Source organism: Brienomyrus brachyistius, chromosome 5 (assembly GCF_023856365.1).
Source record: "Brienomyrus brachyistius isolate T26 chromosome 5, BBRACH_0.4, whole genome shotgun sequence".
Lineage (NCBI taxonomy): Eukaryota > Metazoa > Chordata > Actinopteri > Osteoglossiformes > Mormyridae > Brienomyrus > Brienomyrus brachyistius.
Window position 1 is genome coordinate 36659972 of NC_064537.1, and position 23958 is coordinate 36683929.

Genomic DNA, 23958 nt, shown 5'->3' on the forward strand with positions numbered 1-23958 from the left:
CACAATGGATAGCGGACGTATTTTGAAAAGCTATTTGATAAAAAAAAATATTTAACACATTTAACCTTTTGAAAACACGTTTGTAAAAGACATCCATCATATTTACTTAATATAAATAATTGATATATGTATAATTGATATATATAATTGATATATGATATCCATCATATAAAAACTAATCGCTAAGATCCAGTCTGACTTCCAGTCTTATTGCATAACTGTATTATACCTACAAGATGTGTTCGACCGGATAGGTAATGCTTGTTTTGAATTAAAATGTGTGTTACATATATCGTGTGTGGCAGACACATGCCATATACACAACCGCATGTATTCACCTACGGCAAATGCCGTTACAGCGCAAGCATCATAGGTGTCTACTCTGCTGCCTGAAAATGGTTACTGAAAGTATTTTTCATTGAATGGAATACTTTATCGTATTTAATGTGCTAAAATGCTATTTTTATTCGGATTTTTTTTTTATATTGTAATTGCTCCGCAGGCAGCATATTAACAATATACCTCTAGGTCCCCCATTCCTATACTTAGGTCCTTGAGCACAGAGCGCTGCACTACACAGTGACGTATTCTCTTCATAGCTCTGTTGTTTCGGTTACATCTTCAATTTAATATATATTTTTTTGGGGGGGAAGACTACACCTGCTACTACCAGAATGCTAGGCTTCGTTGGCAAGCAACTAAGACAGCACCCGGCCGTAAGTAAATATGAAGGAAATAGAGATTATTTACAGCCCGAGGTGACATTGAAACAGGAGCAGTCAAAGGCATTGCTGTCAAATGGGAGCAATACGGACACCGAATCAATGACACGTTGAAATACAGATTATCTTTCACGGTTTTCTCGGGTTTGTGCAAATACAGGAGAATTTTTGACGTTTCGTGGGGTATTTTCCGCCCGTGCAAAAATTACTAGCGCATGTAAAATAGCGGTCTGCGCCGACGTCGCCCGTACTGTAGAAATGTCTCCTTAACCTTGATTAAACTGTGTGGACTCTGGCATAATGCAAACGGAAGCCATGAGTATTGCGTTGGATAATCAGTATCGAGTTTGCCAAGCCCATGAGTGCCGGATTTTTTCCCCATAAAAATACAGTATTAATCTATTTAATATTGTGCTTTTCTTTACGTCTGTATATTACTACTGGCTTGTTTTGGTAGAACGAAATCTTACGCTCAGATTTATACACCATAGTTATTAGTAGCCCTTTGGTATAGTGTTATATCATAATGATTTGAATGCTGAAATTATTTAGCACATGTGCACATTACTCATTCAGTGCTGTAAATGGTATATTCCTGATAAATGAATGTTTATTTGTTTTTTATTTAAGTTGATCCCACTCTTCATTTTCATTGGTGGAGGGGCAACAATGTCTGTGATGTACTTGGCCCGTTTGGCTCTGCGCAACCCTGATGTCTCGTAAGTGTGATGTGCCTTTCTGGGTTCAGATGAGGGGACTCCATCTGTGCTGAGATTTAGCCTTTTAAATTATACTCTTCAAGACTGAATCTCTTGTTCTATAGATGGGATCGCAAGAACAACCCAGAACCGTGGAACAAACTGGGCCATAATGACCAGTACAAGGTATGAGCCCTTATGAATGACCCTCACGTGGCATGAAAAAAACATTATCTTGAAGGTGATCTGGTTATCTCGTCTTCATCTTGTTAAAGCTTACTGAGTAGGGTTATAATCCAGCTAAGACAAGTCTTCTTATATGTTCCTGCTGTGGAAACATCAAGGGACTGTTTTCTCCCTCAGTGAATATTCTTTTTATTACAGTTTTTTACAGTGAACATGGACTACAGCAAGCTGAAGAAGGACAGACCAGACTTCTAAGCTGCCTGTAGCCATCATCAACAGCCATGGTGTCCAGGAATCCCCAAAGAATAAGAATGCAACTTAAACAGGAAATATATTACTTGAATTTCTCTGATGAATTTGCAAAATACTACGTCTTTCTCATTTTAATTATATGGGTTAATTGTATATGGTATACATAATAATAAAGGAGAACGACACATACACAGAAAAAAAATGAATCGTCTTTCTGTCTGATTACTACTACTACTGTAAGTATTGACCAGTATATTTAAATGCATCCTCTTGAAATGAAATGGTTTATCTTGTAGAAGAATTTCATTCTTCCAAGATTGATTAGTTAAACTAAAGGAGAAGTGCAGTTTTTGAGTACATATATGGATAGTTATTAAAGAAAAACACCAGAAATACTGGACTCGATTTATGGAGAAGTATTTATTTTTCCATCCATTTTCTAACAACACACCATGGTATAGGGTGTGGTGGCCTGAATCATAGGGGACAAGGTGAGTAACAGCCCAGGTGGAATGTTGGCTTTTTTCATTGACCAAATATTAAACCAGATGACTTACAAGTTCAACTTGTTTGTATGAAAAATCTATTTAAAATTATGAAATGTTGCTGTAGCTGTTTAAAAGAATGATTAGTATTGCACTATTTCATTCATTTTCAGTAATCACTTGTCCTGTTCTGGGTCACGGGAAGACTGCAGCCTATCCCAGAAGCTACAGGTGTAAGGCAGGGAACAGCCTGAGATGAGGTGTCATGGGGCACACACAGCATTTACACCTATGGGAAATTTGGTAACTTTAGTTCACCTTAGCATGTTTTTGCATTGTGGGGGGGACCCTACGATGACACTGAGAACAAACTTCACACACATGGAACCATGGTGCCAACTGAAGAGCTGATTCCAGAGGTGTGAGTCAACAGTGCTAACCACTGCACCACCATATTGCACTATTACAATTTTTATTTTGATGTATAGCAACATATTAATCACCTAATGCTATAGCTTGCTTCCCAACACTGTTTAAAACGTTTTATTGGCTGCTATTGCATTGGAATTTTTACTCATTCAGCTATATTTGGTACAAAGAACAGCTAAAAGTATACCAGTTGTCACATTCAGCTCGTCTGATCCTTGTGTGTGCCACGCCCCCTGATCATCCACGTGTGCTTCCCCCATTGTGCCCAGCTGTTTCCTGTTATTTTCGGCTTGTCTTGTGTATTTAGTCTGTGTCTGAGGCCGTGTTCCCAAGACTTGTCATTAATGTTAGTATGTCGCCGTCTGCCCTGTCTTCCCCGTTCCCTGAATAAACCCCGATTCCTGAGATCCTGCTTACCTGCCTCGTCCTTCTCCGCTTCCTGCCTGCCCGTCTACCCAGCGATCTGACACCAGTGACAACACACAGATGCCAGGCATCCTCTGCCTTGTGCCCAGTGCTGCCTGGGATAGCCTCCAGGCCTCCCCGTGATCCTGCTCTGCTCAAAGGTGTTTGATAGATCAATTAATTGAAAATAGATGTGCAGTAATACAATAAAAAGTAACATATAAAGGGCTAGTGTAAGTAATATTGTAGACCAGATTAAACGTTATGTAAACATACCTATTCAATAAGGGTTGGGCATCTTTCTCTCAGAAACCTAAGTCAGAAGTAGTTTTGAACACTCAAACCCTGCAGATGTGAGATCAGTGCCACTCCACATCTCAGTTCATAGAACCATTGCAAGTAGTATTGTGATGCTGATTTTAACGGTTCATATTAATTACAATTATGGGTAAAGCCACACCCATTTGGAATGATCCATCCAGGGTTGGCTAGCAGACCCTAACAGAGGCTAGTCTTCATGGTGGATACTAAGGTTGTAATATTTGAATTAATGGCTATGTAATAAAAATAACATGCAAAAAATGCTATACTGCATTTGTACTTTGTGTATATAAAGCCCAAATTGCTCTCTCATTAGTACTTTTGTGGGTGGAGTGGTGGCTCTGAGGCTAGCGGTCTGTGCTGGCAATCAGAAGATTGCTGGTTTGAATCCTGTGAATGCCTGGAGTGATTCTGCTCTGTTAGGCCCTTGTGCACAGCCCTTAACCTGCAATTGCTTTGTCCTAGGTATGATGTTAATCTACATCCCACTCTGTAAGGAGGCAACTTTTAAGGGAAATTTGGGGGTTAGTGGCAGGACTGGCACTCCAGCTACCAGAAAAAAAGCTTGCCCTATTCATTTGGACTTATGTGGTGCTGAGGTATCACCTGTTGCATGATTGCAGTTGGGTTCTCATCCCTGAAGTGGTTTGTTGTGTGGTGGGTGTGGCAATGTGCTGTAATCAATGTGCATTCCTTACCTCCACATCTCCCTTTGTCTGACAAGCAAGCTGAAGAAACTGCCTGACATTCTGTTCTGGTCAGGGGTTAATTGAGTTCTGTCGCTGAGAACTAATGAGCAAGCAGATAAACACCATGATACAACCTTGGGATTCGCTGGTGTATGTGGATAAATCATTATTTTAAGGAAGTGGCTGTTTCATGAGACAATGAGGATGTCCAGTGTTCCAGTTGTAATTTCTTCTACTGAATCACAACTGAAAGCCCCATTACACCGTTTAGAGACTGATTTATGGAAGCTGGCCCAAATGTAGTGCAGTATGTTTATTAGTGATGAAATTGTGGATAACTTAAATACATTACAAATAAATTATTGAAACAAATAAATATACAGAAAATCACACTGTTAAGTACTATATTCTTGCAGAAACTACTAAGATTAATGTGCTATTGTTTAAAGTAACACAAAAGCCTTAATGTGTTGGTTTACTGCATGAAACCCTCTGCATCATAATTTCTCAATGCATTAACATCAGTAATTCAGATGCATATTAATACATATTCTAGGGCAGTTTATTTTATATATTTTTTTTAGAGCAATGCAATTTAAAATGGCTTTTTCATGAACTAAGAATCATTCTACAGTTTGTCAGTTGCTGTACTTTCAGTTTTTATTAAGTAATTAATTCAGTATTGTCTGATTATTACTATTTTTATAAACATTGATCCTTTAATTAGATTTGATTTCTATTACACTTCTGGCTAATTAATCATATAACTTTGGGGCGCAAAACCAGATCCATCCTTCCTATGCAATAAAAGGTTACGTTGAACCTGCGTATGCAGGTCAGGGGACACCCATTACAGGGCACAAATATTCATTAATTACGGACAATTTACATAGACCTAGCTGCATGTTTTGGGACCACACGAGAAAATAGAGTACCTAGAGGAACCACATACAAATGGAGAGGCTCCTCTACTTACAAACTTTCAACTTGCGAACTTTCAGACATGCGAACGAAGAGGACTGTAAGTTCAAATTGTGTTCTTTGGGCTCCTATTTCCTGTTCGCAACATCAGTTTTCTCTTCCTGTGCGCCAATTCCACCTAGTACGACTTCCGGCCGCTACTCCCGCCGTGCAGCAGTGTAGCGTGTGTACTCCCAGTATACTAGTTCTTTGTACTTGCGTATACCCTTAAAATGATGTTGAATAACATCTTACGAACATTTCGAATTACGAATGGCCGTTCGGAACGTATCTCATTCGTAAGTAGAGGAGCGTCTGTACATGGGGTCTAAAATCCAAGCCCCAGAGCTATGAGACCACACTGCTCCCCACTGAGCCACCACACTGTCCATATGAAAAGCACCTCCATTCATTCATTTTCCAGTCATTTATCCAGTATCGGGTAGCAATTAGCATGTGGTCCATGTACCAAAATTAAGGGAAATTACAATAATAATATATACAGATCAAATGTATTAATGAGCAAATGGTTCAATTTACTTTATTGCTATATTTTCTTCTGATTATTAATATTTTTCTACCATGTGCTCAACCACCTACAGGAGGATCCATAAGGGTCTGATTTAATGTAGATCCTGGGACAGTCACAGACAGGGGTCTTGGTGGATTGAACCCCAGTTACTGAAACTCATTTTCTCACCTGTCTAGTGGGAATGGAGCCTGAGCTAATGTAGGAGTTAGAGAGATACCATCTAGCAGTGGAGGTTTCTTTATAACATTAGGTGAAGCAGTGTTTCACCAAAAGAAATAGAAAAAAAGAAACAACATTTGTATGGGGGTGGCATGGTGGTGCAGTGATTAGCACTGTTGCTTCACACCTCTGGGACCCGGGTTCGAGTCTCCGCCTGGGTCACATGTGTGTGGAGTTTGCATGTTCTCCCCATGTCGTCGTGGGGTTTTCTCCGGGTAATCCGGTTTCCCCTTGCAGTCCAAAAACATGCTGAGGTTAATTGGAGTTGCTAAATTACCCACAGGAGTGCATGTGTGAGTGAATGGTGTTTGAGTGTGCCCTGCGATGGGCTGGACCCCCATTCTGGGTTGTTCCCTGCCTCATGCCCATTGCTTCTGGGATAGGCTCTGGACCCCCTGTGACCCAGTAGGATAAGCAGTTTGGAAAATGGATGGATTTGTATTGTAACATTTATACATGTAGCCCAGGATAGCCTATGTCTTACTCCGCTTCTGAGGCTAAGATTAGATAAGATTTGATTTTTGCATACGTATTTGTTTTCTTTCCAGATTTTTTCACTATTTATCTACCACTGGGATAGTTGTCAGTCAGCACCTATCTGTTTGATTCTTTCACGTTCTCCTCCCCGTTTGGCCAGTAGATGTCGCTGGCCATCCTATGCTCCCCTTTCTCAAAGTCTTCAGTGTGTTTCCTCTGCTCTCCTGACTGCTGCATGGCTCAATGAGCTGAGTGTGGGGCTACCTACAGACATCAGTTGTGTGTTCAAATCTCACCTCCTCTAAGTTTGTTCCCTAGTATTTCATTCGTATCAGTTTTTATAGTGTTTTGGCGACTTGTATTCTGTTTTGGTTTTTTGATTTGTGCCTTGGCTTTGTTTTGCCTGCTTTTGTTATTTTCCCAGTGTTAGATTCTGTTTCATTGTTTTTCTGTCAGTTTCTTAATTTCCCTGTTGATCTCACAGTTCCTTGATATAATTATTAGTTTCACCTGTTGCCTGTTTTCTTACACCAGTCCTTGAGTGTTAAACCCTGATTGCTTGTTATACACCCTCTCCCTGATTGGTTAATTGTTTCATGTCTCACTCCTCTTCTGTCGTTACCCGCTTTGGTTTGTGTATTTATGTTCCTGCCTTCGTGGGGCAGAGAGGTTAGTTAAGAATATAAGTGGGGAGAGATGGAAAACCCCAATTAATATTAAAAGTGGGCACTGTAAAAGGCCTACCCTTTGCGGTCTGTATTTAAATGCTAGGAATATTAGAAACAAAATTCATGATTTAGAGGCTTTAATTTCATCAGACACGACATTATAGGAATAACAGAAACATGAATGAGTGACAATGATGGAGAAGAATACAATATGGATGGTTGCACGTTGGGGGTGGCATGGTGGTGCAGTGATTAGCACTGTTACCTCACACCTCTGGGACGCAGGTTCAAGTCTCCGCCTGGGTCACATGTGTGTAGAGTTTGCATGTTCTCCCCATGTCATCGTGGGGTTTCCTCCGGGTACTCCGGTTTCCCCCCGCCATCCAAAGACATGCTGAGGCTAATTGGACCTGCGAAATTACCCATAGGAGTACATGTGTGAGTGAATGGTGTGTGAGTGTGCCCTGCGATGGGCTGGCCCCCCATCCTGGGTTGTTCCCTGCCTCGTGCCCATTGCTTCCAGGATAGGCTCCGGACCCCCTGCGACCCAGTAGGATAAGCGGTTAGGAAAATGGATGGTTGCACGTTGTTCTATAGAGACCGGATAGGAAAGAATGGAGGTGGTGTTGCAGTATACGTAAAAGAAAAATTGCAGGCGAGGGAGCTCACTGATAAAAATAAAAAAAGGACAGAAGCTGTATGGATAAAAGTAGATGCTAAAAACTCAAATGGCCTAATTGTTGGTGTTTGTTATAGAGCACCTAATGTAGCTGCAGAGGAAAGCAGAATGTTATATGACAATATCAGGATCATGAGTAATAAAAATGATGTGGTGGTTATGGGTGATTTTAATTTACCTGGGATTCAGTGGGACACAGTCTCTGGCTCTTCTGTAAATGAACTTGAGATGATGGAATTAGTAGAGGATTGTTTTTTTACTCAGTTTGTTAATACCCCTACCAGGGGAGATGCCCTTCTTGATCTTGTTTTCTCTAATAACCAGGATAGGATTGGAAAATTAGAGGTTTTAGAACCACTGGACGGTAGTGATCACAGCATGATCAAATTTGAGGTTAATTTTAGTGTCCGAAGAGCAAAGTCCAAAACAAAAGTATACAACGATAGGAAGGCTAACTTTAATGTTATTAGACTGAAACTAGAAACGGTATGGAGTTAAATAGCAAAACAGTTGAAGAGGCATGGGCATTTTTAAAAAGCACACTGTTGCAAGTGCAAGAGGACTTCATACCTGTTACCAGTAAAAGTAAATCTAGGAAACTACAACCAAGGAGGTTTAATAAGGAAATTAAGAATAAAGTCAGGAGGAAAAGGCCTCTTCCACAAATGGAAATTAAGTAATGATTTCAAAACTAAACAGGAGTATCTAAGTCTACAGGTTAAGTTAAAAAACATTAGACTCTTTAAGAGCAATGTCGAAAGAAAAATAGCATTGGAGGCTAAGGATGACAATAAAGGTTTCTTTCAATATTTTAACTCCAAAAGTGCTCTAAAAGCTTGAAATCACTAATCTGCAGGATAGTAAGGGCCTTATAATTGAAAATAAAATTGATATAGTAACTGAGTTTAATGCTTATTTTACACGGATGTATTCAGTAGAGAACACGAGTAACTTACCACCATTTAGTATGAATACAGCAGACAGGAATGTAACAGACAGGAAGCAGTGAGTAGTAAGAGGCATAATGTTACAGTAGGCATAATGTTACAGTAGGCCTGTGTTCATAGTGGGGTACCGCAGGGTTAAATTTTAGGACCACTATTGTTCCTAATTTACATTAATGATATTGACACAAATACATACAGTAAACTGGTTAAATTTGCAGATGACACCAAGGTGGGTGGTGTAGCAGATACTGATCTAGCAGCACAAAGGCTACAACAGGATCTTGATTTAATTAGTGACTGGACTGATACCTGGCAGATGAAATTTAACATAGATAAATGTAAGGTAATCCATGCAGAGAGCAGAAATATAAAGTACAGATATTTTATGGCTTCCACTGAAATAAAGGTAGCTGATTACGAGAAAGATCTTGCTGTGTATGTTGATGCTTCCATGTGCCACTCTAGCCAGTGTGGGGAAGCAATAAAAAGGTCAATAGGATGTTAGGTTACATCTCTAGGTGTGTTGAGTTTAAGTTAAGGGAGGTGATGCTACGATTATATAATTCCTTGATAAGACCCCACCTAGATTATTGTGTGCAGGTTTGGTCACCATACCTTTAGAAGGACATTGCTGCCTTTGAAAAAGTGCAACTCAGGGCTACGAGAATTATTCCTGGTCTTAGAGGAATGTCTTATGAGGAGAGGTTAGCTGAGCTGAATCTGTTTAGCCTCGAGTAAATGAGACTAAGAGGGGACATGATCCAGGTGTATAAGATTTTAACAGGTCTGGATGCTGTTCAGCCAAATGGCTGATTCAATATTAGTTTAAATACTAGAACTGGTGGCCATTTGCGGGAGAATGTTTTTAAATGAATTTGAGGAAGCACTTCTTTATACAGTGTGTAGTTAGAGTATGGAATAGTCTTCCTGCTAGTGTAGCGCAAGCTAAAACCCTGGGTTCCTTTAAATCAGAGCTAGATAAGATTTTAACAACTCTGAGTTATTAGATAAGTTCTCCCCGAATTGGCTTGATGGGCCGCATGGCCTCCTCTCATTTGTAAATTTCTTGTGTTCTTATGTAGTTCAGTTCCTCTGTGGGTCATTGTAGTTCAATTGTGTATTTCAGAATGTCAAGTTACCCTGTGTTGTTTTATATTTGTACTTTGTTGCCTGCCTGCCTGCCCCTGGGCCTTGTTCCTGGGCCTTGTTTCCTAGACTTTTTTGTAGTTAGTCTTTGTTTTTCCTATTTTGCTTTTTGACTCCTCATAATCCGTTTGTTTTGTAGTATTCCCAGTTTTCCCATTTCTGTAAATAAACCTGTGTTCCTGTGAGCCGCAAGTGGATTGTCCACCTCTTTCCTGCCTGCACCATGGCTCGCCCTCGTGACAGAAACTCCTGAAAGACATGGGAGATGTAATGTCTTGCACCTTTGAGCCATTTTCTTCTTCTCTTAGTCTACTTTGTACCAGTTTGCTTGTCGGGGGAAAAACTGGTGAAAAGATCAGGTACCACCGTGAAAAGGAATCTGGATAGTGTGATGTATGGTGTCACATTAGAGTAAAAACTCACACGTAAATATGGCACTCGAGCACAGGACGAAGAGCTGTGTGTGCGTTCGTCATAATATCACCTTCTCTAATGTATTTTTCTCCTCCCAGCAGACATTAGCTTCGGCATCTCTATACGGTACAGTAACGTTATCATGTGTTACGAGTTTCCATAGACAATACATAATTTCTACACCTCGTCATGCAACCATTTACGATGAGTATTACTAATGTAGTTGTAACATTTTGTATCGATGCTTTCAGTAGCTATTTGAATGATGTGGGTTAGTTAAACTATTCTGTTCTATAGCATTTACATCTGCAATATAATAGCCCTTGGTTTACAAAAAATATCTTCACATGGGGACACACTGAGTTGTCTCCATGGTGTCAGGTATTATAAACAAGTTCCAGATAAAGACTTTAGTATAATGTTTTTAGTGCTGACTTTATCTTTAATCATTTAGACAGAATCATTATTAAGATGACTTGTTAAACTGATAACGTAGATGTAGCTCAGGTTCAGACAGGCCGTATGTTAACACGGGGGTAACAGGCACCCCCAGGGACAAGGTAGCGGACAGGCCAAAGAACAGAAGTGGTAATGAGGCGGATCCAGCCGACCACGTCTGCTGCCGCAGGTAGTTCATGCAGCAGACTAGACGAGAATATTGCCAGCTTTGAATTTATTTAAAATGTAAAGAAATTAAGAAAACTTAATTCTTTCTTATAATTTTGAATAATATGAATAGGTATGTTTATCGTGTAACAAGGCATCTTAATAATGATGCTGTCTAAATGATTAACAATGAAACAAACAAGGGGGCAATGAGAATCGGTGAAATTATACTTATAACACATCCGCTAGTAGCGTTCGCTGTCACAAACAGCATGACTCCGCCCCCAAACTGTCAAAACTGCCCCACGGCAGAGTGCGAGCGCAGAAATTTCCCTCAAGCGCAGAGAGTGGCCGAAGGAAATGCGCTTTGTGCGTGAGCGCAATCATGATGTTGAGAGGAGAAAAATATATTAGAGAAGGTGATATTATGATGAACGTGCATGCAGCTCCTCGTGAGTTTCACTTTTGCGCTCACGAGTGGAGCTCCAGGAGGCTTACAACAGGGCTCTTAAAATCTGACCCTTTGATTCCATATCAAGGCCTTGTTTTCAGTTCTCCCTGGTCATTAGTTTAACAATTATTGATTCTGATTGGCCACAGAGGCTTCACACTTGGTTCACAGGTAAAGGAATGCTGGATAATCAGCAGTGCTTGGCCCTTGAGGACCATGATTTGAATAGCCCTGGCTTACACAAATAAACAGAATTATAGTAGAATAAAATTATTATCAACCATTTTGCTATTTAACTCCATCCAGTTTACAGTTTCAAGTTTCTCACCATTAAAGTTAGCCTTCCCCACATTGTATATTTTTGTTTTGGACTTTGCTCTTCGGACACATTGGACAAATTAACCTCAAATTTAATTATGCTGTGATCACTACCGTCCAGTGGTTCTAAAACCTCTAATTTTTCAATCCTATCCTGGTTGTTAGAGAAAACAAGATCAAGAAGGGCATCTCCCCTGGTAGGGGTATTAACAAACTGAGTAAAAAAAACAATCCGCTACTAATTCCACCATCTCAAGTTCATTTACAGAAGAGCCAGAGACTGTGTCCCGCTGTATCCCAGGTAAATTAAAATCACCCATAACCACCACATCATTTTTATTACTCATAATCCTGATATCATCATATAACATTTTGATTTCCTCTGCTTTCTTTCTTTCTTTCTTTCTTTCTTTCTTTCTTTCTTTCTTTCTTTTGCTGATGTCTTAAATGTTGCATACACCTCCTGCTGAGTTTCTGTACTTGTACGCATTTTTCCTCCATCAGGTTTTGTTTGATTACTGCAAGATCTTGCAACAAACCTACCCTGACATTGAACATGCCTGCCTCTACCACAAATGGTGAGCTGGTCAGACACCATTCCATCCGTCTTCCTGATGAATACACATTAGATTATGCGCACTCCCTATGTTTAGTTTGGTAAGGGTACAGACCTGCTCTAAAGTCACCTGGATCAGGGGTAAATGATAACTGAATTTCATGGTTAACATCATTTAAGGCATGATAATCTTTACACGAATAGTCTCCCCATCTTTCTCTTTGATGCAAATGAACCTGGAGGCTACAGAAGAGGTGGATGGTTGGATAAACCCGGATTATAAGGCTTTCTCATGTACGACTCCGTTGCTTTCGACTCTGGTAAGAGACTAAGGTAAGCGGATATACCCTACTTGTAGGCAAGGGCGAGCCTGGCAGCTGGTCAGTTGGGCAATCAAAAGAATAAGGGGGAAGTAGTTTAGTTGCTCTGGCCCTACAAACATATGGTGGAAATTAGCATATTTGGGAAATAGTTGTACAGACTCTACCGAAGTTACACGAACGGAAAGCTGCAAACACAAAGTAAAACATGAACCCCCCCCCATTTGGTGATCTCACCCGTCCGCCATGAGATGAAAGGGTTGTGCGGCCATAACCAGAGGTGGCCAAGGGTCTCGGGCGGATTTGGTAACAAAGAGTATCATCTGTTCCTAGTGGAACAGTCTGATCTGGAGTAGGATAGGTTCTGTACTGTACATTGAGTGATGAGCCCCTCCCCCTCTGGGGATACATCTAGGGTGCTGATCTTAATATGACAGGTCGAAGTATTGGGTATTGGTTTTCATATGAAGGTGCATACCTAATATTACTTTAATTAAGTTTTATTGGTCTGATGGCTTTTAGATTGGGGGGCGGAGTTAGGTGATGTAGTATAAGAGCAGGGGAGAACTCGTTCAGGAGATACATTTGCTGACGTGTACGTGGTACCTGGAAGTTCATACTGGTGGCGTGATTGTGCAGCTGCTTAAGGTAGCGAGGGCAAAGGCTTTTTTGTCCGTCATTAAGCGCATCCAGCTTGTGCCACATTGGGAGTCTATCGGTCGCTGTGTGCCTCCGTTTTGTGGTAACGGTGTTTGCTGAGATAGGTCGCTTATTGCACCTCGTGAGTTCTGGCTGGGTTGCAGTTCCTTGAGCTAATTCTCCTCCTAGTGAGCAAGCTCGTGAAGCTCTGCTTTCAGGGCAGTGATTTCATCATGTTGGTGGGTATGTGCGAGCATATACTGCCATTTATTGCATACTCTACTATGTAATGTTATTTTCTCGTTTGTGTTATGTTTCGCAGCTTCGGCTGCATATAGCAGCGGGAGTGATTGTTGCTCCCTTGGTTTCCATCTTGCAATCCCTTGCGACTCTGCTGCTTTGTCTACAGTAAAGTTTCATTTCTTCGTTTATGGGCCCTTCTGAACGTGCAATTGGGAGAATCGGCATCACATTTATATTGCCCCTTGTGTCATGTGATGGCGGTGGGGCAGTTTCTTTTTTATTTAATTAATGTGTTTTGTTTTACTGTACCGAAGCAGTGGGGCTGAAGTGGGTGGAAGGCTGAGTTGTAGGAGGTGGAGGGTTTCTTCGTGTTTCACTGGTTTCCTGTAGAGAGGTGTGTTCACGAGTGGCCTGTAGTGTCTGGATGGTGCCCTCTTTCCAGTCAGCCGTGGTGAGGCCTAGTGCTGCTCCTCGGTGCTCCTTGGTGTTCATTGTTATTTGATTTGGTCTAAGTGGCTTTTAATGTATGCAGAGCCCGAAGCCGGGGCTCTACCGCCCGAGGCCCCGGTAGAGGTGCCATTCCCCATAGTTCCTGTTTAGTTCTCCTCGGCTCCTGTGATTCCTAATTCTCCACCTGTGGTTCCTGCTCTGTTCCCCGAGGTTCCTGTTCCTGCAGCGGCCCCCATGATTCCTGTGCCGACTGTTCCTGCGTTGTTCCCCGTGGTTTCTGGGGCTCCTGCAGCGCCCCCCAGGGCTTTGGTAGCCCCAGCTCTGCCTCCAGAGATTTCTGCTCAGCTCCCTGTGGTAACTGCCCTATCCCCCGTGGTTCCAGGTCCTGCGGCCTTGACTGCGCCGCCCAAGGTCCCGGCCCCGCCTGCAACTGCTGCACCTCCTGCTCCTGCTCCGCCTGAGGTTTCCGGCTCTGTCCGCTACTCCTGCTGTGCCCAAGGTCCCGCCTCCGTCTGCAGCGGCTCTGCCCGTGGCTCCTGCTTGGCCCAAGGTTCCAGCCCCAGCCCAGGCTCTCCTCGTGCCCGACATCCTGCTCCAGGTTCCGACCGTCCCAGTCCCTGCTCCAGTCCTCATGATGGCCGCTCCCGTGGAACCAGTCCCCATGGTCGACGCACTGCCCTGGAAGGTCCCTGTCCTAGCAGCTGATGCACTGTGCCCATTGGCTCCAGTTCTGGCGGCTCACGCGCTGCCCCCTGAGGTTGCTGCCAGCTACCGCCCCCTCATCGCGGCAGATCCCGGCCGGCTGCCCATGTCTCGGTATCCTGGACAGTTTTTTTCGTTCCCATAGGCTCCTGCTCGGTGGGTGCCCCCGGCCTCGCCTGTGGAGCCTTGTTGGCTGGTTGTGGCCCAGTCTCGGGCACTTTGTCAGTCGCCTACAGGTCCCCCGCTGGCAGCTCATCGGTCGCCTGCGCTTGAGCTGGCTGAGGTTGCGCCCCCGCTTGCCGTGCCTACGGCTCCTTTCTACCCTCTGCCACAGTCCCCTTCAGCTCCCTCCACGCCTTCTCCATCAGCCCCTTTACCTGCTCCCTCACCACCCTTGTCATCCCTGTCAGCCCCGATTCTGGTCTCGGGGTTACATGTGGCTCCGGTGGCCCCCGCCTTATGCCCACCGAGGATCCCTTCAGGTCCCTGTTGCCCCTTGCCTTTAGTTCCCTTAGCCCCTGTGTTCACTCCCCATTCTGTCTCACCATCATTCCCCTCTAGTTCCTTCATGCCGTACATGTTTCCTCCTTGTCCCTCCATGCCTTTGCTCCCATCTGGTCCCTCTGTGCCCCCTGTGTTTCCCCCTCGTCCCTCAGTGCCCTCTAGTCCCTTTGTACACCCCACATTTTCTCCCTGTCCCTCTGTGCCTTCCTCCCTGTTTGGTCCCTTTGTGCCCCCTGTGTCTCTTCCATGTTCCTCTGTACCTTTGTCCTCTTTTGGTTCCTTTGTGCCTCCCGTGTGTCCTTCCCGTGCTCCCCTGTTAGTCCCTGTGTGTCTGATGCCACATCGTTTGATGGAAATGAAATTATCAACCTACAGAGGGCTGAATTCAAAGACACCCTGAAAATCAAAGTGTAAAATGGTACGGCAGGCTAGTCCATTTTGCCGAAATTTCATTACAGTAACTCAGAATCATACTCAGTAGTTTGTATGGTCCCTACGTGGTTGTATGCATGCCTGACAATGTCGGGGCATGGTCCTAATGAGACCACGGATGGTGTCCTGGGGGATCTCATCTCAGATCTGGAACAGGGTACCACTGAACTTCTGGACAGTCTGAGGTGCAACCTGGTGGCATCAGATGGATGAAACATAATGTCCCAGAGGTGTTCTATTGGATTTAGGTCAGGCAAGCGTGGGGGGCAGTCAATGATATCAATTCATTCATCATCCAGGAACTGCCTACATGCTCTTGCCACATGAGGCCGGGCATTTTCGCGCACCAGGAGGAACCCAGGACCCACTGCACCAGCATAGGGTCTGACAATGGGTTCAAGGATTTCATCCTAATAGCTAATGGCAGTCAAAGTGCCGTTGTCTAGTAGATGCCTGTAGAGGTCAATGCGTCCCTCCATGGATATACCTCCCCAGACCATCACTGACCCACCACCAAACCAGTCATGCTGAAAAATGCTGCAGGCAGCATAACGTTCTCCATGGCTTCTCCAGACCCTTTCACGTCTGTCACATGTGCTCAGGGTGAACCTGCTCTCATCTGTGAAAAGCACAGGGCGCCAGTGGCAGACCTGCAAATTCTGGTATTCTATGGCAAATGCCAATCGAGCTCCATGGTGCTGGGCAGTGAACACAGGGCCCACTAGAGGACTTTGGGCCCTCAGGCCACCCTCATAGAGTCTGTCTCTGACCAAACAATCAGAAACATTCACACCAGTGGCCTGCTGGAGGTCATTTTGTAGGGCTCCAGCAGTGTTCATCCTGTTCCTCCTTGCACAAAGGAGCAGATACCAGTCATGCTGACAGGTTAAGGACCTTCTACGGCCCTGTTCAGCTCTCCTTGAGTATCTGCCTGTCTCCTGGAATCTCCTCCATGCCCTTGAGACTTTGCTCGGATACACAGCAAACCTTCTGGCAATGGCACGTATTGTTGCGCCATCCTGGAGGAGTTGGACTACCTGTGCAACCTCTGTAGGGTCCAGGTATCGCCTCATGCTACCAGTAGTGACACTGACCGTCGCCAAATGCAAAACTAGTGAAAAAACAGTCAGAAAAGATTAGGAGGGAAAAATGCCAGTGGCCTCCTCTTGTTAAACCATTCCTGTTTTGGGGGTCGTCTCATTGTTGCCCCTCTAGTTCACCTGTTGATAATTTCATTAACACCAAAGCAGCTGAAACTGATTAACAACCCCCTCCACTACTTAACTGACCAGATAAATATCCCAGAAGTTTAATAGACTTCATGCTATACTCTGATTAAAAAGCGCACCACCATTAGGCAGTGGTGGTAAAGGGTTCCACTAATATGCTAAATGCTAAGTAGTGAAGCTAACTTTTTTGTTAGCAGATTAACACAAGGTCCTCACCATCACAAGGATACTGGAGGGTCCATGGGCGTTTGCCCAACCATTCTATACGTGTGCTGGCCGTAAATCTGACTCCACCAGGGCAGCCCTTAGTCATTGATTCTGTACGTAACTTTTACGGACAGAATTACTAAGGACTAAGGATCTTTCCTTTTCATGCAGTCCTGTTGGTTTCATTGAGCTGTAACACCCAGCATGCACTAGATGGGTTGTTATGCACCAGTCAGCCATAGTGAATAGAGTTAAGCAAGAGGTGGAGCTATTGGTTTATTAGTCGGTCTACTTTCCTACCCTCATCCATGGTCACAAGCCCAGGCTAGTGAGTCAAAGAATGAGATCAAGGATACAGGCGATGGAAATGAGCTTCTGTTAAGGGCATCTGAGGTCATCTTTAGATCTATGGGGAGGAGCTCAGACATTCAGGACGGGCTCAAAGTAGAGTTTCTGATAGTCTGCATCGAAAGGAGCCAGTTGGGGTTCAGCCATCTATCTAGCATGCCTCATGGACGGCTCCCTGGGGAGATGTTTCAGGCATGTCCAACCGGGAGGAGACCCCGAGGCAAACCCAGGACACGTTGGAGATGTTATATTTCTCAGAACGCCTTGGTATTTTCCTGGAGGAGCTGGAGAAGGTGGCTGGTGAGAGGGAGGTCTGGGCATCTCTGCTCAGACTGCTGCCCCTGAAACCCAACCCCGGAGAAGCAGAGCAGAATGGATGTATGGATATTCATACTTTACACTTCCCACTCCTTTTTCTGAAGCAGACCTTACCTACGTTTATTAGTATATACAGTCTCAGGAGTCAGACTCCAATCCAGAAAAGAGTTATGAAGCATGGATGTGCAGGTTAAATCATGAATTTAAGTGGTGAGAGATCAGAGGTGTCAGAAGCTGTTCTTCAAGTACCCGTGTATTGGAATTATTTCACAATACTAAGTCAATAAAATAAAAATACTAAAAGAGAATAAAATAATAAAATGCAAATAAATGAAGCAGGCAACATAAATGAAGGCAGTAGGCAGCTATAGCCCATAAAATGTAGGACACAGTCTCACACAGCTGTTTGAGATGAAAGGAGTGATGAGGAGCTAACAGATGTAATTGCTGTGGGTTAGATTATTGCTGTGAAAGGCAGACCACCAGCTAGCTGTCAGCACCCCCACCCCCCCCCCCCCCCCCCCGTTGCCCAGGCCGCTCTGCTTATCCTCAGACGCGCTCGCTGTCAACAACACCCCGCAGAAAGATGACAGCTCAAGACACAGGCAAGTCACTCTGAAACACAGCAGTAATGGATAATGAGAAGTTTGCATATAGGCAGTCTTCTTACCCAGGCTGTGCTTTCCAGCCCCCCCCCCCCACCCTCACCCTCATCAACACAACACCCCCCACACCCCGCAGGAAAGAAGAGAGTTCTTAGAAAGTCTTTAATTTGAGTGTGTATTTGAATTCAATTGGTCCTCCTTTTGGTTTACAGAGATCAGAGCAAAAGACTTTCCCTGGCTTAATTGGAGCTCTGACAGATCAGAAGCAGGTCATAGTAACCACATATGGAAAGGGAAATCCAGATGTGACTTACTGGAAAAAAACATGCAATGTTTAGTGGGAGGGCTATCAAAAATGACAGCTGTTAAAATAATAATACGGATGACTTTGTGTTCGCTTGCCTTTCTGAAATCAGAATGAAGGTGGACCTTTAAAAGGAGTTTGAAACATCGTCAGAATGAATAATCCAGCATCAAACGCTGCCAAGCTCCTCATCACAGCGTCTGTGTTTAAGCATGGGAGAAGCGGCTGGGATTTAAATAGCTGCAAACAGAACATCTGGCCGGGCCCCTGCCGGTCGCCGCTTAATGAAATATGGAAATGTGCCGAAGCTCAAAGGGAACCGTTGCCTTTGTGGCGGCTACGTCTCCAGCTAGCAGTGGGCCTTCAGACCCCACCCAGCGGCCTGCTGCCGGCTTCCTGGGGCAAGGTGCTGCCAGTGTGCCAGCTTATTAGCGTCCATAGCTTAGCAGCGGCCAGCAGCTGGCATCATTAGACATCAAACCCGGCAAAGCCGCAGGAGTGGCGGAGGGGCGGCCGTGCTGGTGCCTCCACGAGCTGATTAGATCGTACTGCATGAATCACATGCACTCACAAGGGCTTCTTCCATGGCAACGATCCGCCTTTATTCGCCTGCTGCAGGCCACTGTTCACCAGGTACAAATTACTCTCACTCGGAGAGCGTTTCACCTTGGTGTTTCTAGTGAACAATGTGAGTAATATGCTACTCTGTTGTCTTTGTTTTTCAGGTCCGTCGCTTCTAATTGGAGTCGCAAGGCAGCGGATGAAAGCAGAGCTGAAGCAAAGACAGACTGGGGTTTCTAGGTGCAAATGAGACACGGACGTTCGCTATTGGTGCCTCACCTTTCCAAAGTAGAACCTCAAGAATGTTTAATAAGCTAAAAAAAAATACGAGCTAGGTCTTAATGAACTCCAAGTACAACTTCTACAAATATATAGATGTTTTATTCTATTTTTTGACGTTGAGATACAGTATAAGGATCCTGTATGTCTTACAATTTTGGGTATAAAACCTATGTGTACCCACAGTTGATTTCATAATAGATTCTTCATGGTTTTATAGGAAAAGTGCATCTGAAGATAAGACAATGTCAAGGTTTTCCTTACATAAAAAGGCATTCACGCCTTAACATCTGCTTCTCTGACTTCTTGTCTTTCAGGATCTTCTAGTGTCTCCCTCCTAAATGGAGGCTCTTAGTTTCCCCTGATTAATTTCTACCACAGTGTGACATAGAACATAAGAGATTCTAATCTGGATGTTACCATGACTCATCTATAGATCAACAACAGAGTATTAATTCAAACTTGTAAAATAAGACATATTTCATTGATTCAAGTGTTATTATCAATTCTCAGGAGTTGCCAGAAGGACCCCCCCCCCTCAAAGAGACCAAACATACAGGCTTCAAACCTGTGAATGCAACCCTAGTCCTGCAGAGTCCCAGCACTGCAAAGCTCTCCCTGTTCCTTCACTGGGTGGTAATTAGCAGACTAGTTTAATCAGGTGTGTTAAATGAGGGGAAACCCCAAAATGTGCAGGGCTGTCACTCCCCAGGAGTGCAGCTGGAGACCTCTGTTCTATATGTGTATATCCCCCCTCATTGCTATGTGTATTTTCCTTAAAAAGTAGCTTAATTTTTTGTCATTGAAATTTGAATGTGCTTGGTACTAATCGCCTAAATGACTTTGCGGCAACAGCACCATGCGTTCTGCAGTTAATTTCTCTACGTGCCAAAGACCAGCATATTCCTTGCCTCATGCGCTATGGTGGGTGTAATGGGGCTCAGTGCTTTCAAGCAGAGTAGAGCCCCAGACTCCATCTGTTGGTTGAGTGAAATGAGAAGGAACAGGCAGAAGGCCCTAGCAGCTGCCTCTCCATAAAGCATCTAGTCTGGTTTGCTCTTCGTTTTCATTCCTTCTCTTGCTCTTCAGTTGTCTTTCCGTCAGCAAACACAACTGACCTAACACTGACAAAATAGGACTGAGAACCATGGGGCTGTCTACTCATCTTCTCACTTGATACCAAAATTTTATATTTTAACCATCACGTGGATTTACAGGAATTGGTTTAGCTGGGGATGATTACTTTCAAAAGTGTGCATGCAGTACTCAATAATTTCACTAGAGGGCTGTAGCAGCACTCAATACGCATAGCTCACACCACGGCCACCTCCATATTTTGTAATAATTTCATTGTAGAACAACTGAAAATTCTCAAAAATCCTCCGTTCGCTGAAATGCACAGGAAGGAATATAACAACCTGCATCCCTATGATGATATGTGGATACAAATATAGTAAAGTAAAAAAAAAACAACTGCAAAACATTGTTTTGGTATTTGTGTCACCAGTAATTGCCATAAACGTTAGCCAGCTTGGTTGTTATTTGAAATAACACAGAATTAATTTCAGTACTTAATCTTGAAAACAGCTAAATATTTAAAAGTTGTGCCAAACTGAATTGGGTGAAAGGAAATCGCCTTTCTGTGCCCTTTCAGTAGAGGAGCTGTGAGTGAGAGAAGAGCATTGATGCTGCTTTCTCGTATATGTTACTGCCTCTTTTGTTTCCCCCTGGAACACTGGTTTTTGCAGCAATTTGTAAGACTCAACATTTACATGCAGTGTGCAGTGACAAGTCAAATCAGCTCTACCATCTAAAGGGGAGTCTAAAATGGTCTTAAATGTACATTACATATAGCATAACTCTTTGTTAGTCCATTTCCTTAGGTACAGAGCAAAGGCATTTTAAAAATGTCAATTATGCTCTTAGTGTAGATATAAAAAAATGTAAAACTGAAAGCGATAAAAGCTAGAAAGGCTTATAATGCAGATGTCGTCGTAGAACATGGCTTATTGACAGCACCCTGCTTTTTGGAGGTCAGTTAAAAAGATAATAATTTCCATGTCTGTTTCTCCCATGTTCAATTTTATGATTAACAAATTAGATCTAGCCCTTTGATCTAGGAATTAGAAACCCGAAAAGTTATACACTACATTTGTGCTTGACAGACCAGTTATTTCACCTCAAGCAGTTTTTTTCATTCAGATATAATTTCATTTATACACATTAATGTAAATAGGGTCAATGGCTCAGACATTATCTTACAACATTTTAAAATAAGCTAATTAGCTACAGCTCATAACATTTTAGAACAGGCCTATTATGCTCTACAGCGGTCCATAATATCGTACATTAATTTCATACACTATCTAAAGTCAAAGCTGTATAATATTTATTACCGCGACTTTTTGTCACAATGAGCATCCTTTGTTAGGAGGTGATTTTCGCACATTTTCCTTAATGTGTGCGATATATTCACACTCAGAAGCCAGCTACACTTTCTTAAAACAGAGGTGCATGAACTCTCATTATCTCACTCTCTGTCAGTCTAATAACGATCAAATTAGATTTACAAATCTTATCAAGGGAAATCTAAAAATTAGCATATTTATTGAGTGCCCTTTGAAGTATATTTGTACGTAGAGGCTTTTTAACTCTGTGGAACCTTGGAATAATAATAAAAACACTAATAATAACAATCATAGAGATGACAATTACAACACAGTAGTACGCCAACAACATCATAATCAACAACAATGATCAAGAACAACAACAACAAAAATAATGATAATAATAATAAAATAGCCCTGCGGTGTCTTGGCGCCTGCCCAGGGTTGGTTTCTCCCTGCTCCCATTGTTCCTGGGATAGGCTCTGGTCCCAACCCACGACCCGCATGGTTACGGTGATGGATGGATGGATGGATGGATAATAATAATAAATTTTGTTTATTATTAAACAAACCTGTCAAATAACCCTAGTCAGACTAACCTCGGCATGTGAAGAGATGTTTCATTGAAGGGTTTGAACCATGAATGAATGGTCACACTGGCATTGAGGGGGGTTGGGAACTGGAGTCAGGGTAAATCCTGACTCTTGGGATATTAAGAGAGGTGTTCCACTAAGCAAGATTTATCAGCTAGCTGGGTTAGCTTAAGCTGGAAGTCATGATTGTCCAACAGGAGTTTAGGTGAGGAGCTTTCCTATTGGACAACCATGACTTCTAGCTTTAGTTAAGCCAACTAACAGTGGAACCTTTCTTTGTGGAACACCCCCCACTTTGTGGAATGCCCCCAAGATATGTGGGCTTGCATCACCCTGCTTTAGTGTGAGGAGACTTGCAATCTTCATGTGTGCCTTTGGATTGGTCCGAATGCTGCAGATGTGGTTATCAGTCAGGCTGCATTTTTTATTTTGGTAAACCCCAAACCAGAACCTTCATCTGCTCCCTGTTCTATAATCCTTTATTGTGCACTTAGGAACACCTACAACATCTTACTCTTCATAGCATGGGGGTCACAGCACAGCCAACCATTGCATGGTGCCCCTGGCGCTGTGGTTTTGTTGAAAGGCCAGGACTCAAACCCGTGACCTTCTGATCACAGGCACAGGAGCTTAGCGTACTGACCCACTCACCAGCACCTGCTTTGTTTTTTCATTTGCATGTTAAACACTTCTTACAAAACAGCATCTTTGCTTTAACTGAAACACAAATAAATCTCAAATAGCTGTTAGGTAGAATTAAAGCACATTAACATGCCCCAGTAAGTGACAAATTATAGCTTTGACAAATCGTAAAATGGCAGGGTGATACCCCCCTGAACACATTCCAGTGTGGGGCAATACCTGAGTGCAAGCTAGGTCACTGGCAGGTCAATGTAGCCATCGTGCATTTTTTGAGAAATGGCCTTTTTTTTAGACAAGCATGACGACAGTCACTACAGAGTTGGAGGCGGGAATGTAAGGGCGGTTTGGCTGGCTGAAGGATGTCATGGTGGTGCCTTGTCGTCAATGCACTGTCAGATATCTACTGCTCACTCGATTAGAACTGCATCACAGTGGGGTGGGCTGACGCTTGTTAGCTCCCATGGTGTAACGACCTGTCTGACTCTCAGCTTAAAGTTATGCCGCCACTAATACTCACTCCCAAGGTTTCAATTGGTCACACTGATGTCTAATGGATAACATGCATGTAGGACTCGGTGGGGAAAAATGTGTTTGCATATATTTGCTGGACCATACAGCTCTCAGATAGCGGGATTATTAATTTTCAATCACATGTGCTGTAATGCTGTTATAGTATTATGGGAGGCATGGTGGATCAGTGAGTAGCACTCTTATCTAAAGGCTGAATTACGCTTCTGCGTAAAGCCTACGCCATTGAGAGCATTTATACTTGTGCGCTGTGGTGTCTTTGTGTTTATAAATCACACCGCCAAAATTCTGGGTGATGCATAGTTTTGGATGTTGAATTTATTGTCTTCCCACCCTGTGACGTATTTAATTGTTGAATCATGCAGTTGAAACCGAAGAAAACAAAAGAAAAATGTCGAGACACTACTGTCAGGGTCAGTTCCTGTTGTCTCAGTCTTTTGTCTCCCTTCCCTGTTTGGCCAGCAGGTGTTGCTGGCCATCCTGTCCCTCCTGTCAGTCTTTGTGTTT

At 43.2% G+C, this 23958-nt stretch overlaps 1 protein-coding gene across 1 annotated transcript; it reads left to right on the plus strand.

Moving 5' to 3' along the window:
* The first annotated feature begins 539 nt into the window (after positions 1 to 539).
* LOC125741926 (cytochrome c oxidase subunit NDUFA4-like) lies at positions 540 to 2064 on the plus strand. The gene is made up of 4 exons (XM_049013460.1): positions 540 to 716; positions 1353 to 1441; positions 1546 to 1606; positions 1805 to 2064. Exons 1-4 carry the CDS (start codon positions 675 to 677, stop codon positions 1859 to 1861), a joined length of 249 nt encoding a protein of 82 aa, XP_048869417.1. The 5' UTR covers positions 540 to 674; the 3' UTR covers positions 1862 to 2064.
* The last annotated feature ends 21894 nt before the right edge of the window (positions 2065 to 23958 follow it).